The 15,409-nt window shown below is 35.5% G+C and overlaps 1 protein-coding gene across 1 annotated transcript; it reads right to left on the bottom strand.

Annotated features, from left to right (window-relative positions):
• Positions 1-217: 217 nt before the first annotated feature.
• LOC122601382 lies at positions 218-1,216 on the bottom strand. The gene has a single exon (XM_043774146.1). It carries the CDS (start codon positions 1,214-1,216, stop codon positions 218-220), a length of 999 nt encoding a protein of 332 aa, XP_043630081.1.
• Positions 1,217-15,409: the final 14,193 nt, after the last annotated feature.

A 15,409-nucleotide genomic window follows, 5' to 3' on the forward strand; every position in this document is an offset into this window, starting at 1 on the left:
CCATTTCTTTTACTTTTGAGACCCTTAAGAATGCTGAAATTACCAGGGGGTCTTTAAATATCCTACCATTGTATATAAGTGGAAACGTGATGCTTGGCATGCTTCCCCTATAGGCCTTCCGGGGCGAGTGTCCTATTTTCTTCCTCATGATTGTGTAAATTGTTTTATCCGGACCCTTTTTCTTATCATCCGCGTCGTCTTCTTTCTTGGGGTACTGTTACCTGACGCTTTTTACTAGGTGTGATAGCTTTCCTTCATTGATTGCTTCTTCAATAGCTTTTTTAAGTTGCCAGCATGCATTCGTGTCGTGGCCTTGATCCCTGTGAAACTCACAATATTTTTCTGGATCTTTTCTGTTTTTGCCACTAAGTCTGGGTGGTGTTGGGAAGGTTTTGGCAACACTTTCAGTGAGTAGTATTTCTTTCGCACTCTTGTGGAGTTCTGGGAGGTTTACCTTTAAATATCCTTTGTCATCTTTGTTGTACGGGTTGTACCTTGGCCTTTCTCGCTCGTTATTCCATTTTCCTTTCCTTTGTGGTTGGGCCTCCTTATCATGCGGTGGGCTAATGTCTCCTTTTGGTGCGGTGTCCCTTGCATCTAGGTATACGTGTGCTCTTTTTTGGACAGCCTCGTATGTCTTCGGGAGATCTCTATATAGAAATTCGACTAGTCCTCTGCTCCGGAGACCATGTAGTAATGCAGATATCCTTTGTGACTCAGGAAGATCCACGATGTCTTCTGTTTCAGTGGTGAACCTATCAAGAAACATCCTACAGGGTTCCGTTTCTTTTTGTTTCACCCCATGGGCGGCTACATGAATCTTCTTATGCTTTTTCTGCTGGCTAAAACGGGCCCTAAATTTTTCTTTAAGGTCTTCAAAACTGCTTATGGACCCCTTTGTAACACTTTTTAGCCATTCTCTAGCATCTCCTTTGAGTGCATACCTGAACATTCGGCACGCAACGGGTACGTTCCAGACCTTCATTTCTGCTACGCCCTCAAATGCTTCTAAAAAATCGTCCGGATCACTTTTCCCTTTGTAGGTTCCGAGATAGGGTGGGTATTTGAGATCCTTCGGGAGGGGGTAGTTCTGTATCCAAGGGACGAACGGTGAGTTCTCAATGTTCCCTCCAACTATTTGCAATTCTAGGGGATTTTGGTAGACCGGAGCCCCCCAGTTTTGTGATCCATAAGGTTTCGTGGCGGGGAGGGACATGTTGTAATGCGGTGCATAATACTGATGGGGTAATGTACCGAATTGTTGTGGTACATACTGCTGTGTTGTTGGTCTGTTCGTACCCCCATAGCCTTGGTTCGTAGGGATCTGTCCCGCAAAACTTTAGAAGGTCTGACCCGGAGGGCCTAGTTGATTCTGTCCGAAGGGACCTTAGAAGGTCTGGGTCGAAGGTCCTTGGGAAGCCTGTCCCGAAGGTCCTTGGAAGGTCTGACCCGAAGGTGCTTGGAAAGTCTGGTTGAGGCCTGGGTACATTACGCTCTGCGATCCTGGGAATGTTTGACCCGAAGGTCCTTGGGAAGTTTGTCCCTGGAAGGTCGACCCCGAAGACCTATAAAAGACCTTATTTGGGCCTTGATGGGTTAAGCCCAATGGTCCTTGGTGACCCCCGAGTGTGTTGTTCGTTGTGCCAGGCCCACCCGGAACAGGTCCGGGTTGAGGAGTATTGAGCGGGAGATTTCCCGCTCCGGCAGACCCTAAGGGAGCATTGACCTGAGTGTTCTGAACGTTTGGGCCGGAAGCTATATTCTCCTGCCTTGGGGCATTAGCTATTCCCTAGGAGGTCTCGGCCTCCCTGGATGCATCTGGTCTATGGGTGTTCGTGGCCTGGGTCCTTCGCTCCCGAGCCCGAATCCGTAGCCCGTTCGCATTTGGGATCTTGGTATCCGGGGATATCGCCGGAGCCCTCTCGTGGGGGGGGGGGGGGGTGTCTGCATTATAGTCTTCATCCGTTTCGTCATCAAAATTCAGTGTCCTGGTGACACCATCTAACGCCCCCATGCTCTTAAGGTATCTTATGGTGTGGTTAATATGGCTATAATTTCGGATAATATAATCTGGGTCAAATAGTTGCGGGGCTCTGGACGAGGTTCCTTCTACAAACTCCCCCCCCCCCCGGTTGTTTGTTCAGGGCGATTGATATTAGTTTCTGTTTCGCGGCTGGTGGGTTGACCGCCTTCGCCTGGTGTCTCCGTTGTGGTCCCGGGTCTTGGCGGGGTGTTCCCAGTTGTTTGCTCGGAGCTCTGACCAAACCCTGGTGGTACGTCAGCCATTTTTTTATTGATTCCATACAAAAAACAATAATTGAGGTGGTTATGGGATCTTAGTGACGCGTCCCACGGATGGCGCCATATGTTTGTGCACCGAACCGAGGTTTAGGTAATGGGAATGATGGATATCGGATATTGTTTGCTGGCAATTCCCTTGAGGTAGAGATTTTATCTTTTTACGCCTACTCTTCTGATATCCTTCTTATGTATATGATTATGATGCCCCGAGAGGTCTTTTTGGCCGTCCTTTTATAGGAGAGGAGTCCTTGTGGGACAAGTAGGCTGCTTAGGGTTTCCTAAGTCTTAGGCTAGGGATATAATTTCCCTAGTTATAATCCGGAAATGATAAGATCAAATCCCGATTTTGTAGGAGATATATTCTTATCTGATATTTCTACGGGAGCCTTCGTAGCGAAAGACCCTTCGTATCGTGGCCTTTACGATAGGCCTTTCGTGTCGGTAGAGGGGTATGTCATCAGTTCCCATACTCATTTCTTCCTCTTCTTCTTCAAGATAAAATGATCTCTTTCTCGACGATTTCTCCATGTGGTTTTAATTATAGATTATTAGATTTGGTTTTTCTTGATCTTGATCTCTACTAATGAGTGTAGTGGGCGGGAATAAGTTAAAATGTGAAACTTTTTTGGCTTGTTTAGGAAGATTTAGCAAAAATCAAAAATAGATACAGGTTGTTCTTTCTCGAGGCGTCATTTTTTTTTAAAGGTGAATTTCGCTTAAGAACTTCGTGTCGCGATTCGACAGCGAGAGGTTTAACATACGTTGTCTTAACCGGGTCCGCGTTAGAGAGCTTCTTCAAAGTAGAAATGTCTATTTCGAATACCCGATGAGGGGAAAACCCCCTACTAATCCGCCCGAAGGCACGACGATCAATAGGGGTAAACCCTGCCCTCTCAGACTTGAACTTGAGTATACCCAAGTCAAGCTTTCATAGAAAAATTTCCTATGTACTTCCCAAGTCTTGAGGCGTCAGTTACTGTTTATTGATATGATCAAGCGATAAAAATATAAAATGGTATACTTAGTATTTAGTATGGAGTATATATTCATTTGGTCATTTGTTTAGGAAGGCGGATATTTTTACTTTTACTTTTCATACTACTGTACAAGTAGTTTGTTATGACTATTTTGTCCCTGTTAATAATTTGTTAACCTTTTTTTTTACTTAATAATTTGTTAACCTTTTTTTTAATTTTTTTTTTTACGGTTTTTACTCTTCTTCCTGTTTATGATATTTTTACCAAAGGTTTTTCTTCACCTTCTCATTTATGTCCTAATTTAATCAGCAAATATAATAGTAATATAGTATTGGCATCACACACGAATTCACACATAACAAAAATTAATCTTAGTGATCATTATAACCATTAATTTTTAGGGCTAATTACTTGAAAAGTCCTTCAATTTGTCACTAAAACCTTTTCTGGGACTCGAACAAAAAAAAGTTCTATTGTGATGAAAAAACCCGACTAAAATAACTATTGTGGGGATTCAAGTAAGTAACCAGTCAAAAATTATTTTAAAAATTATTTTTATTTCAGTTTTTGATGTACATGTCATTTTCATTAAATAAAATAACACATCAGATTTCCATATCTTTGTACATAAAAAAATTAATTGGATTCATATATATATATATATATTCATAAAACAAGATCTGCAACTACCCATCCCCTTTTCTTCCTTGCTTTCTCCCTCAAACCCAATTTCATGTCTTTAATTCCTTTCTTTTACAATTCTTCCAATTCTTTGTACATAAAAAATTAATTGGCAGATTCATATATATATATATATATATATTGACACACATATATATAAATATATACATCATTAATTGGCAGATCTAACGGCCATCTCCGGCCAATCTAATCGGAATTCATCTCCGGTCATCTGCTACCATCGCAACCCATCTCTTTTGAAGTAAACTTCCACCACCAAGATCTGACGGGGAGAGGGATAAAAAAGGAATATAGCTCCGGTGATCAATAACGACATAGTTCCGGCAATCTATCAAATTCAATTAGAATTCATCACCGTGAAAATTAAAGGTGAAAAAAATACATCGTCATTCTTGTTGTTTTTGATATGATTCAAAACGTCGCTCAAATCAGCAATCTATAAAAGAGTACATCTATAATATCTAGTTTCGAGTATTAATGATTGCATATGATTTTATACGTATGTGGATTTTGGAATATTAATGTTTGTTAATTGAATAGAAGATGAGAAATGAAATTGGATTTGGATTTGAATTTGGAAGATACATAATGGATTAGCCTTGCAACAACACAAATGTGTTGAAATGGATTTGACAGGACATGATTTTCATGTTCTGGGTTTTAGATTAAATGATGTTGATGATGAAAGAGGAATTGGGGAAAAAGAAAGAGAGAGAAAGGAAGAAATGAAAAGCAAACCCATTATATTTTTATATGTATATGTGTGTTTCTTATATTTTAAATCATCTACATGGCAAACGACGGGGAATTCATTTTTTAAAATTAGAGGTGAAACCGGCTATTAATTGTCCAAATAAGCATATTTCGGTCATAGACCCACAATAGTTATTTTAGCCGGGTTTTTTTTATCACAACAGAATTTTTTTTTGTTCGAGCCCCAAAAAAGGTTTTAGTGACAAGTTGATGGACCTTCCAAGTAATTAACCCTAATTTTTATCCCATTGCTCATAAGCTTTCTAAACATATAGATTAATTAACAGATTTAGGTGCCTTTTTTTTGTTTATTGTCAATGTTAAGATTTGCTGGCTGGTTTTAATACATCATACTAGGGATGAGAATTTTAACTGAAAACCCGTAACCCGCCCGTACCCTGACCGCCCGAAGGCCAAATGGGTCGGTTCTCGGTTCCTACTTTCAATGGTTGAACCGAGCCAAAACCCGGAATTTCACAGGTTGACCCATTAAACCCGAATTGTAGTAGCTTTCTTGGGCTTTTGAATGTTTCCAAGTAGAATATAGTCCTCACTAAGGAATCCTTGTGCTCCATCTTGTGGAAAACTTATAGACAATCTCATCAAATATAAACAAAAAACATACAAACCGATATTGAGATGTAAATCTTGAAATATGGTTCGTGGTTTTGAGTGTTGGTGTTGAGAGTAAGACATATGAGCATGTGTTTGTACAAGCTTCTTCTAGTTTGATGTAAAGAAAAAAGATAAACATGGAGTGGAGAAAAGTGTAGAAGAAGAAAAAAAAGGAAGGGAAGAGACTATTATAAATGTATACAGGAAAATGGTCTTTGGTATGTAAATATATCTATATGTAAATATCTCTACATATTGTATTGTAAGGACCCAAACCTTTTTCAACGAAATCGAATAATTTTTTTTTTGTGCCCACTACGGCGCAATGGAAAACTTCGGCAGAAAAAGAAAGAAGGCGCACTACGGTGCAGTGAGGCACCACACACCCACTGCGGCGCAGTGGTTTTCCTCGGCAGCAGTTGACCAAAAGCCCACTGCGGCGCAGTGAGCTAGGACAGGCTCCCACTGCGGCGCAGTGGAGCTACCTGCAGCAAACTTTTGATAAAAAAAAAAAAAATCAGGTTTCCCTGCACTTGACTTTTTTTGTTAACACCAAATCACCATTTCAACTTCAACATTTCCAAATACTAAAACATGACATTTAAAGCATATAGATCACCCATACATTGAAATTATTCCTTTTTACAAGACCTTTGACTACAAAATTCCACAAGCGGGTCGATAACCCTACTTGGGTAATTGTCAAGTTAGTTACAATTCCTACCATTACCAACATATCCAACGCAACTACAACTTTTCAGAAGTTTATTCAAAATAATTTGACCAAAGATCAAGTATCAAGAGCCAATGGGTACCAAAAGGGACTATCTACCCTCAAATTTATCCAACTTGCCAACCTTAGCGATGACAAGAACCTTCACTTGAACTTCACTCTAAAGCTTCTTTACCCTTGCTACTACCAACTCCTATAAAAAGAGTTAAACAACTAAAACATAAGTAACGCTTAGTGAATGCATACACATATAATCATAATCATGCCATACCAACTTTGTGCATCAAGCACCATATAAGCCTAGCAAGCTAGCCTTTTCATACAAATCAAACAACATGCATTCATTTTCAACAAGGCCATGGACAATATGGCTAGTAGGAATTTACCCACCTACTAGCTCTTACAAACAAATTGACTAGTAGGAATTTACCCACCTACTAGTTCTATTTAACAACTATCACATGGGTCATAGGAATTTACCCACCTATGACCTTTAATAACAAGAATATGATTATATGCATATACACTCACCTCAAACTTGGCTAGTTGACACAATAAGGCTACAAGGTCAACAACTCACTCTTCAACACCTATACATGAATAAACACATATCATCTATGAGTTCCATGACTCAACTACTTACAAACATCTAGTTGCATTCAACAACTCTAAGATTATGGTGTTTGGCTACTAAACACTTTTCCTACAAACTCTAAATCCTCATGATAGAACTTTATTTCATGATTTCTAGCCAAACACCACCAAATGTGAATATCTTATTATAGGGGATTTTCCATTTATCAACAACTCTTTAAAACTAACAAATTCTCAATTCAAAATATTAGGGTTCTTCTTGAAATTCTCAATTAACAAAAACCCCCAAATTCTAAGGTTAAGAACCCTAAATTTCAATAACAAATAAAACTAGGGTTAAGAAATCAATACCTCAAGAATGAAAGACAAAAGTTTAGGGCTTCCAATCACAATTCTTTCCCCCTTTTCTTCTTGAGAATTTCGGCCACTACCACCTCCACACAACCCTCAAATTTCAATTTCTTATTCAATTGGTGGTGATTGTTGTTATTGTTCAAAGATTAAGGTTCTTTAATTTATAGATTGAAGATTCAATTGCATGTACTTTAGAAGAATTGAGAAAATAAGATAGTTAGGTGAAGAGTAGAATTTTGAAGTGGGAAACTATGAGTCATGAGGATGAATTGACTGGCTTATTTCCTGATAGCCACGTCCCATTCTATTTTTTTTGTGGGTAAAATACCCGCTAGCCACTAAAGTTCCAACTAAATTAACCCCTTATCTCAAAGCAAAATACTAGGAAATTAATTTAATGTCAAAACTATGAAAAGGGTTAATTTTCTTTTACCTTAAAATATTGGGTGTTACATGTATTGACAAACTAAAAGGTTATGGACTTATGGTCTTTAACATGCCCACGTATGTAAAGTACACATATTTTTCGTATATGTATATTTTTTTTAGTTAAGTTATAAACCTTGTAGTTATTAGTGCTTGACAACTATAGAGTATAGACTTTCTCTATTTTCAAAAAGCTTTCTCATATTTCAAGAAATAATAATACAAATTCAGTTTCAAAAGGATATTTTTTTTAAATGAAAAGTAAAATTTCATTCACATTCACCCCGGCAAATAACCGGCGGTGTATAACTGTACAATATTTACATCAAAGCTAAAAACCTCTAAATTTACACCAATTCTCCCAATATATAGCTTTGTGCTTCGATCTATTCTTAAACTAAAGATACCCTATCGATTTAATACTTTGAATTATGAAATTCGTGTTGAGTGATCCGTTGTCAAATTTGATTCCGTTCCTTGCTTTTCAAATACTCCAACACCCAATGATGATGATACCCCTAAGCTCTTCTTTCTCCTCCATACTTTTCCCCGAGTGCTCGTTGATGTCCAGAAGGTCTTTCATGTCAAACACAAAGAAAGTTGCAGTATTGCACCACGTCTGGATTGAATGCCAAACTCTAGCAGCTACGATACATTCACAAAACAAGTGATTAACTGTTTTGATGCCATCATTACAGAGAACACAATTCATCTCCATATTCCCAAACGTACAATTTCTCTCCAACAGGGCCTGCATCGTGGGGATTCGGTTTAAAACCGCTCTCCACATAAACAAATGGATCATTTTGACTTCTTCTTTTCCAAACGTACAATTTCTCTCCAAAAGGATCGTTTTGACTTCTTCTTTTCCAATATAACAACAGCCTCATCTCCTCCAACTTGTATCTGCTTCATCTCCAACGATGCTATTTACCCTCCACATGTAAGTTTGTAAACCAAAAACACAATCAAATCTCTTCATAATTATTACAAGAACATCTCGATCCAAAAAACCACCAGCAGTTTGAGTAAACCCAGCAACAGTTCGGTCCAAGTCAAAAAAACCGAACCTGAACCGGTTAAACCCGGGCCTGAACCGACCCGCCCGGGGGTTCAACGGGCCGGGTCTCGGTTCCATTTTTCTAACATTTTTGGGTCACGGGTTATGATGGGTCAAGCAGTAGAACCTCTATAAATTAATACTCGCTAAATTAATAACCTCGATAAATATTTGTAGTTTGTTTGTATATACATATTTGTAGTTTTCATGTTTATTGAAATATATAGTTGGTTTTGTTGAGTAATTGGAGCTGTTCGTTAGGGTTCGAAAATGCTTAGATGAATTTTACGGAAATGGAGATTGAACTTTACTTGTCTGTTTCATGAGAGTTCTTTTTTCTTTTTTTTTAATGGAATATTAAATATTGAATATCGGCAGCGGCTTTTTTATAAATTGCTATAACCATTCTTCTGTTTCTTCACATTGATTTTGGGTTGTTTATGCACGGATATGCAGTATTATTTTCGGATTTTATTTTATTTTTAATCCCTGTATATGCTTATTCATTCGTAGTTTGATTTATTGACCTCTATTAATATTAATACTAGATTTTAGACCCGTGTCCGACACTGGATACGGGGTTTACGATATTATCAATATTAGATATTCATACATTTAATTCATAAAAACTTATAACTTGTAAGATATGCGGTTCTAAGTGATATACTTTGCAAGTTGTAGTACAATAACCACATGTTCGTCACAGTCATTATTAGCTGATACACATTGATGAGATGTTTGTAATAGTCAATCCACAAGGCACATGCTACAATAATTTCTCTATTATATAATTTTTTGAAACCAATTGTACTCATAATGTAATATTATTATGAAAGATTATTTTCTATACTATCTTATAATAATTATCACTTTCTCTCTCATAAAAGTGTTAGATGCAAAATTACCACTTTACCTTTGATAAATTAATTTACATCATCAATTTTTAATCTTTTAAAATATCTCAATCACCTCTTTACATCAATTACATTAAATTAATTATTTACACCCACCACCAACAGTTCGTCACCACCACGACCCCTGTCACCACCACCAGTCGTCGTCACCACCAAACAGCAGTTGCATCGCACGGGTACAATGCTAGTTAATTAAAATATAAACATACTTGTGATCCCGTATTTGACATTCAAGTATACGTGTTTGATCATGATACGACCCATAACATGAATATGTTTATTTTCAACCACTGTCCAATGATAATTAGATAACAATTATGATTGTTTTCATATTGTTTGATAACAATTATGACTTTTAATTTGAGTGGCAATTGTAACTTTAAAAAATTAAATAAAAATACTTTTTGTAACGTTTTTAAAAAATTTAAGAAAAACTTCTCAAATTGATGGCTAAAAATAAATATAATTTAAGTATTTATGGTTAAAAAGTGTAAATTATTGATGGAAAACAAAAAAAAATGTAAATTAATGAGACTTTTTCTACAAATTAATATAAATACCAATATAATATATTTGGAAAATGATTATTAGGATTTCTAATTTATAGTTAATCTAAATGATGACATAAGCGAGAGTCAATTTGATACAATTGAGCGTTTTGATTGTTTAATAAGTCATTAGTTCAACTGTCTTATAGTATATATATTAAGATAAGATTAAGATTAAAATTAAAATTGTACAATTACTACTAAAATCTTAATATATTTACAATAAATTTAATTTATTTTCATATAATTAATTTTATATATATGATAGAACATATTATTGGATATATATTAGCTATTATTTTATTGGATAAATATTAGCTATTATTTTATCGGATATATATAAGCTATTATCATTTATTTATTATATTAAAACTATTAAGTAAAAAGTGTAAATTTGTGATGCAAAACAAAAAAGTGTAAATTAAAGTCAAAATTGAAAAAAAAGTCAACATTCAGAAATCGAGAGCTGTGATTGGTTGATAAGTTATTAGAGTAACTATGTTTTAGTATAATAAAATAAAATATTACAACTATAACGCAGTCAATTAATATGGATCAAGGATTTGAAGCTACGAGTATTAGCTAAAATGGCGTTTTTTTATAAATAAATTATCAGAATGGTGTTTTTTTTTTTATAAAATATATGTCAAAATGGTGTTCTAAAATTTAACAAAAGTTACTAAAATGGTGTTTTTGAAGCAATACCTAACATTTGCTACCACCTTGATTCCCCACCATTTGTCATTGAAGTAATTCCTAATTTAGCTGGTATAATGATATAATATGATGCGACTAAGTTAGCTAGAAATATTTTCGATCATAACATATTAGTACTCCAACTATTTTAATGTTTGACAAATAGTCCAATTTGAGATTTGGCGATATTTGAATGACTGGGAAAACATGATATACTAATCGGAAAATAACTCAATATCAATTTTCAAATTGCCCAAACTATGTATGCAAGCAAAACATATGTAAAAGATACATTTTATCTAAAGGAATATAAATAAAGAATAACATTTACATGATGGACACATCAATAGCTTCATATTAAACTCAAATGCTTCACATCCATGGTACACTCTATTTGAGAGTTTGAGGCCAAGCTTGAGGAAGAAAAGTCGGACTAGCCTTTAATTTGCAATTTATTCTGTAAGTCTGTATCTTAAAAGATGAAATTTGCATGTATACACTACAAAAAAGTTGGCTTTTAGGACGACACAAAAGTCGTCACAAAAAGCCCACTAAACGACAAAAAATTGGACGAGTTGACTTAAAAAGTCAAAGAAACGTTTTAGGGACGACACATCGTCACGAAAGTCGTCACAAAATAATTTTGCCTTTTCTTTTTAATTTTTTTTTATAACAAAAAATGAAAAATATCCTGTGACGCTTCATGTCGTCACGAAAAAAAATTATTTTTCATTTTCAATTATTTTCTTTTCCGGCCAAAAGAAAAAATTCCCGCCATAATTTCTTGTAGTGATAGTTGTTGGATATTACTAGTTGACTTTTGAAATTAGTATGCTAATAATCATTTACTTAGTTTGATAATTATATAATATCAAGAAGTGAAGCTACACGAGGCACAAATGAAACCTATAATCTTGCTAAGGTTTCAATTCACTGGACAGTATATATATACTACATAGAGCCATTGGATACCGTATTTTTAAATTGAATAGATATACAAGGGGTGTTAAGATTAGTGTGTCTTTTCTGTTTTTGTCAAGATTATATATATTTTTTATGGTCTTTCAATTCGTAAAGGTCGAATGCTACAGAGTACAGTCTTTGAGGTCTATGTTCCATTTTTTATTGGACTCAGCACTAAAACAACTCGAATTAGATGAACAGAAAATTTCTCAACCTTAGTTTCACCAATTAATTAAACTAACTCTCATGCTCTAAATCAAGAGAGATGAGTGTCGTGCCTTCTTAGTCTTCTACGTAGGAAGCACATCTGACAAGAAAATATTGCTATATTGATTTGCTCAAGAAATCATTTGAAAGAAAATGTTTTTCTGGTAATTTGCAGGGGTTCCCGAACGTTTGGTTACAACATCAAGATGCATTTCTCTCAATTCTTGAAGAAGCCTTAAATAAGCAGCAAGTCCATCCCACAAGTCCACATGAATTCTGGTTGGATTTCACTAAAACATTGTGCACCAGGTGCGGTGTTCAGCAAGATTCAGAAGCCTTTCGCGAAGCTCAACATTTTGCCAGATTCCTCAAAAATCTTAACCATGAGCTGCAGGTGATCGATATTATTCCTTTATTTTTTTTCATACTTTACGCCGTTTTTCTTTTGATTATAACACTGTTTTGTGCATTCTTCTGTTATATTATTGCCTACAATTTGATTTCATGTGTCCTAAACTTGAGCAAGGATATTCATTAATTCATGACTAGCTTATTTTGCAGGATATTCATTAAGCGTACGGTCTGTTTATGTGCAATATTGAACTGTTTTTTAAGTTGTTTTCCTTTAGATTATAATCCATTTTTGTGTTTGCTCATATACATTTTTGTGGTTGTAGCAAAAACGACTGGAACCAACTGTTTATTCGCCAGAATACAAGAATAAACTTTCGGATATCCTCGCCATATATCCCATTTGCACTTTGACACGTCCATCAACTTCTATGGCACCTCCAGTAGGTGCTTCTATGGATGCTAACTTTGACCGGAGAGAGTTGAAAACACAGCTAATCAAATATTTTGCAACCCTTGTAGTCGAAGTACATCTTGGGTTATTTGACCAACTTGATAAACTTGCTATGAGGTTTGATGCCATGGGCAATTTCGAGCTGTCAGTTTTTTTCGGAATGTCCAGGGAACTACAGATGGAGGAAGTTCAGAGGATTTTAAGAACTACACGTAGTAGAAGATAACTACAAAGTAATGGATTTCTTAAGATGATAGGAACTTCGTCCTAGATGGCCCGTATGCTCTATTTGACCTTTGGGTCGTGTACTAAAATTAGAATGTCTGTAGCAGTATAACTATGTATCTATGTTCCGTACAATCTGAATTTTAACTGAGGGACTTTTAGTACTACAATCTCGATCTATTTAATTTATTTGGTTACATTTTGTTTCTTTTATGTTGAAAATGTTGTATGTGTGTAGGGTTAGAAAATGTCTTGTATTCTGTAGGTAACGAACGTTTGGTCAGTGCATCAAGCTGAATATCGATCTGTCACTTCTAGAAGATGGTCTATGAACCCATGGGTGCTCTTGCACACGACTTTTCGCCGAATTTCATGTTGGAAAAAGTGAGTATTTTCCTAATTTGGACATCGATAAATAAATGATCGAGTGACATATATCGAGAACCCTTTGGTGGGTGTGTAGTCTCTGGCCAAGACTATACAATGTAATTAGACATGTCCAAATTGGGTTGAGTGTGAATGAAATGTCAATCTCAAAATGGTGTTAATTGCAAAAATTGGAAGTAAAAATCCATAATGTAATATTTATGTATATCATAAATAAGTGAAAGTTGAATCTGAATATCACTTTTACGTATTCCATAACGTATCATAAATTGCAATTAACATTACACCAATTTATTGATATTGATTATGAAATGAGTTTCATTTCTATTTGATGTGTATAAAAGGGCTATTTTGGTTCTTGGAAAAAAAGACATGAATTATATGAGAAAAACACACACATAGAAAACTCACTATAATTCTCTGAAACAGCATCCCATCCCCGTGTTTCGTTCATCTTTCAGGCAAGTGTTTAAGTCCGGCAGTACTCTGCTTTGAGCCGGTGTACCCTGGGAACAGACGACGAATCTGTTTAAGGGAATTGTGTCAAACACAAGCCCGGTTCCTTTACGGTTATTGTTACTGTTTTGTTATCTTCTGCAGAATTAGAACCAGTTGTTGCTCATATTCGGTTTTACATCATATTCTTGTTATTTTACTTTACTTATTTATTTTTATTGTATTGTAATTAGTAAAGTGATGACAAGTATTTTACTCAGAATTTCCAACATTTCAAACCATTTTCGTGAAAGCTTATACATTTTGTGGCTGTAGCGCACCCGACTGGAGTTTATTCGCTGGAATTATTCAAGAATGAACTTATGGATAGTATGCTAGCTCTATTGTAAATTTAGGGTCTTTATTGTACTACATGCACATTTTTGTATTGAATTAATGCTCACTGGACTTTGTTTGCCAACAGAAACAAAGGTAGCAGAAAATTGAATTGAATGTTGTACTAAAATTTAGAACTAAATTTGAGTTTATGCCTTATGGTAACAAGTGAAGTGGAAGAAATGCACAAGCAGTTTTCTTTACATAGAAACCAAAAATGTAACATTAAATCGTTTTCTTAAACTATTACATCAAACTTAGATTTTTCATATTTTTCATTTAGAAATTGACTAAAAGTATGTTGCGTGTCGCGATAGTGTGATGGTGGTGCCAACCCCGGCGATGACGGTAACGGTAGGGTTATTAATTTAAAAGTAATTAATGTATAATGGGTAGTGTAGTAATCTTAGGAGTTAAGGGATCTATGTTATAAATATTGAGGGTATTATCATTATATTAAATAACGATTTTTGATGCTGATATTTCAGTTTTCAAGCAACCACGCCGCCGTCCAATCATCAACAACAAACTACTACAAGATTTTGACAAAGATGAAGAGAAGACAAATAGAATTAGTTTCTCTTTAACAATCCAACGACTTGTAACGAGGCAAATTTATTATTATTTCCGGTCTTTGAAGAAATCACATATAAAATTGATCTACTATATATATAAAGTTATAATTGTCAATTTGTGTGCGGAAGTAGAGTCGGGAATTTAGGTTAAGAATAACCTAAAACTAATTATGTACCATAAAATCTTTGAAACAAATAAATGACCCTTTTAATAGTTTAAAAATTATATATATAAGGTATTACGAGCATAGTATTCGCACGTTACGGTGAATACCATTGACAGGCTGTTTAAACAAAACTGCAGTAGGTGTCCCTATTTTCCGTGGGTCTCATAGAGACGTTCTGCGGTGGTGGTGGTGGTGGTGAACGAAGGTGGAGGCCAGGGGCGGTATTAAAGTGGGGGGGGGGGGGCAAGAGGGTCCAATGCCCTCTCCAAATTTAAATTTTGTCATGTATTTTTAAATTTTTCATAAATTTTAAAAAAATTTATATAGGTTTTTATCATTTTGCCCCTTTTTAAATTTATTTTTCACAAGTTTTTTAAGTTTGTCCCCTTTAAAATTTTTTCCTGGTACCGCCTCTGGTGGAGGCGGTGGACGGTCAACGGTTTTAAGGACAGCGGTGGAGGTGTGTGTTTTTTTATGGCAAAAAGAAAACAATATGGAAAATAAATGTAGAAAATACGGGAAGAAATAAAGAGGGATAAAAGGATAAATCGCATGTCCCAAATCTTGTAAACTTTC

This window comes from Erigeron canadensis, chromosome 5 (assembly GCF_010389155.1).
Source record: "Erigeron canadensis isolate Cc75 chromosome 5, C_canadensis_v1, whole genome shotgun sequence".
In the NCBI taxonomy this organism is placed as follows: domain Eukaryota; kingdom Viridiplantae; phylum Streptophyta; class Magnoliopsida; order Asterales; family Asteraceae; genus Erigeron; species Erigeron canadensis.

Coding starts and splice junctions, on each gene's coding strand:
- LOC122601382 (XM_043774146.1), bottom strand. CDS start 1,216: ATGTCCCTCCCCGCCACGAAACCTTATGGATCACAAAACTGGGGGGCT.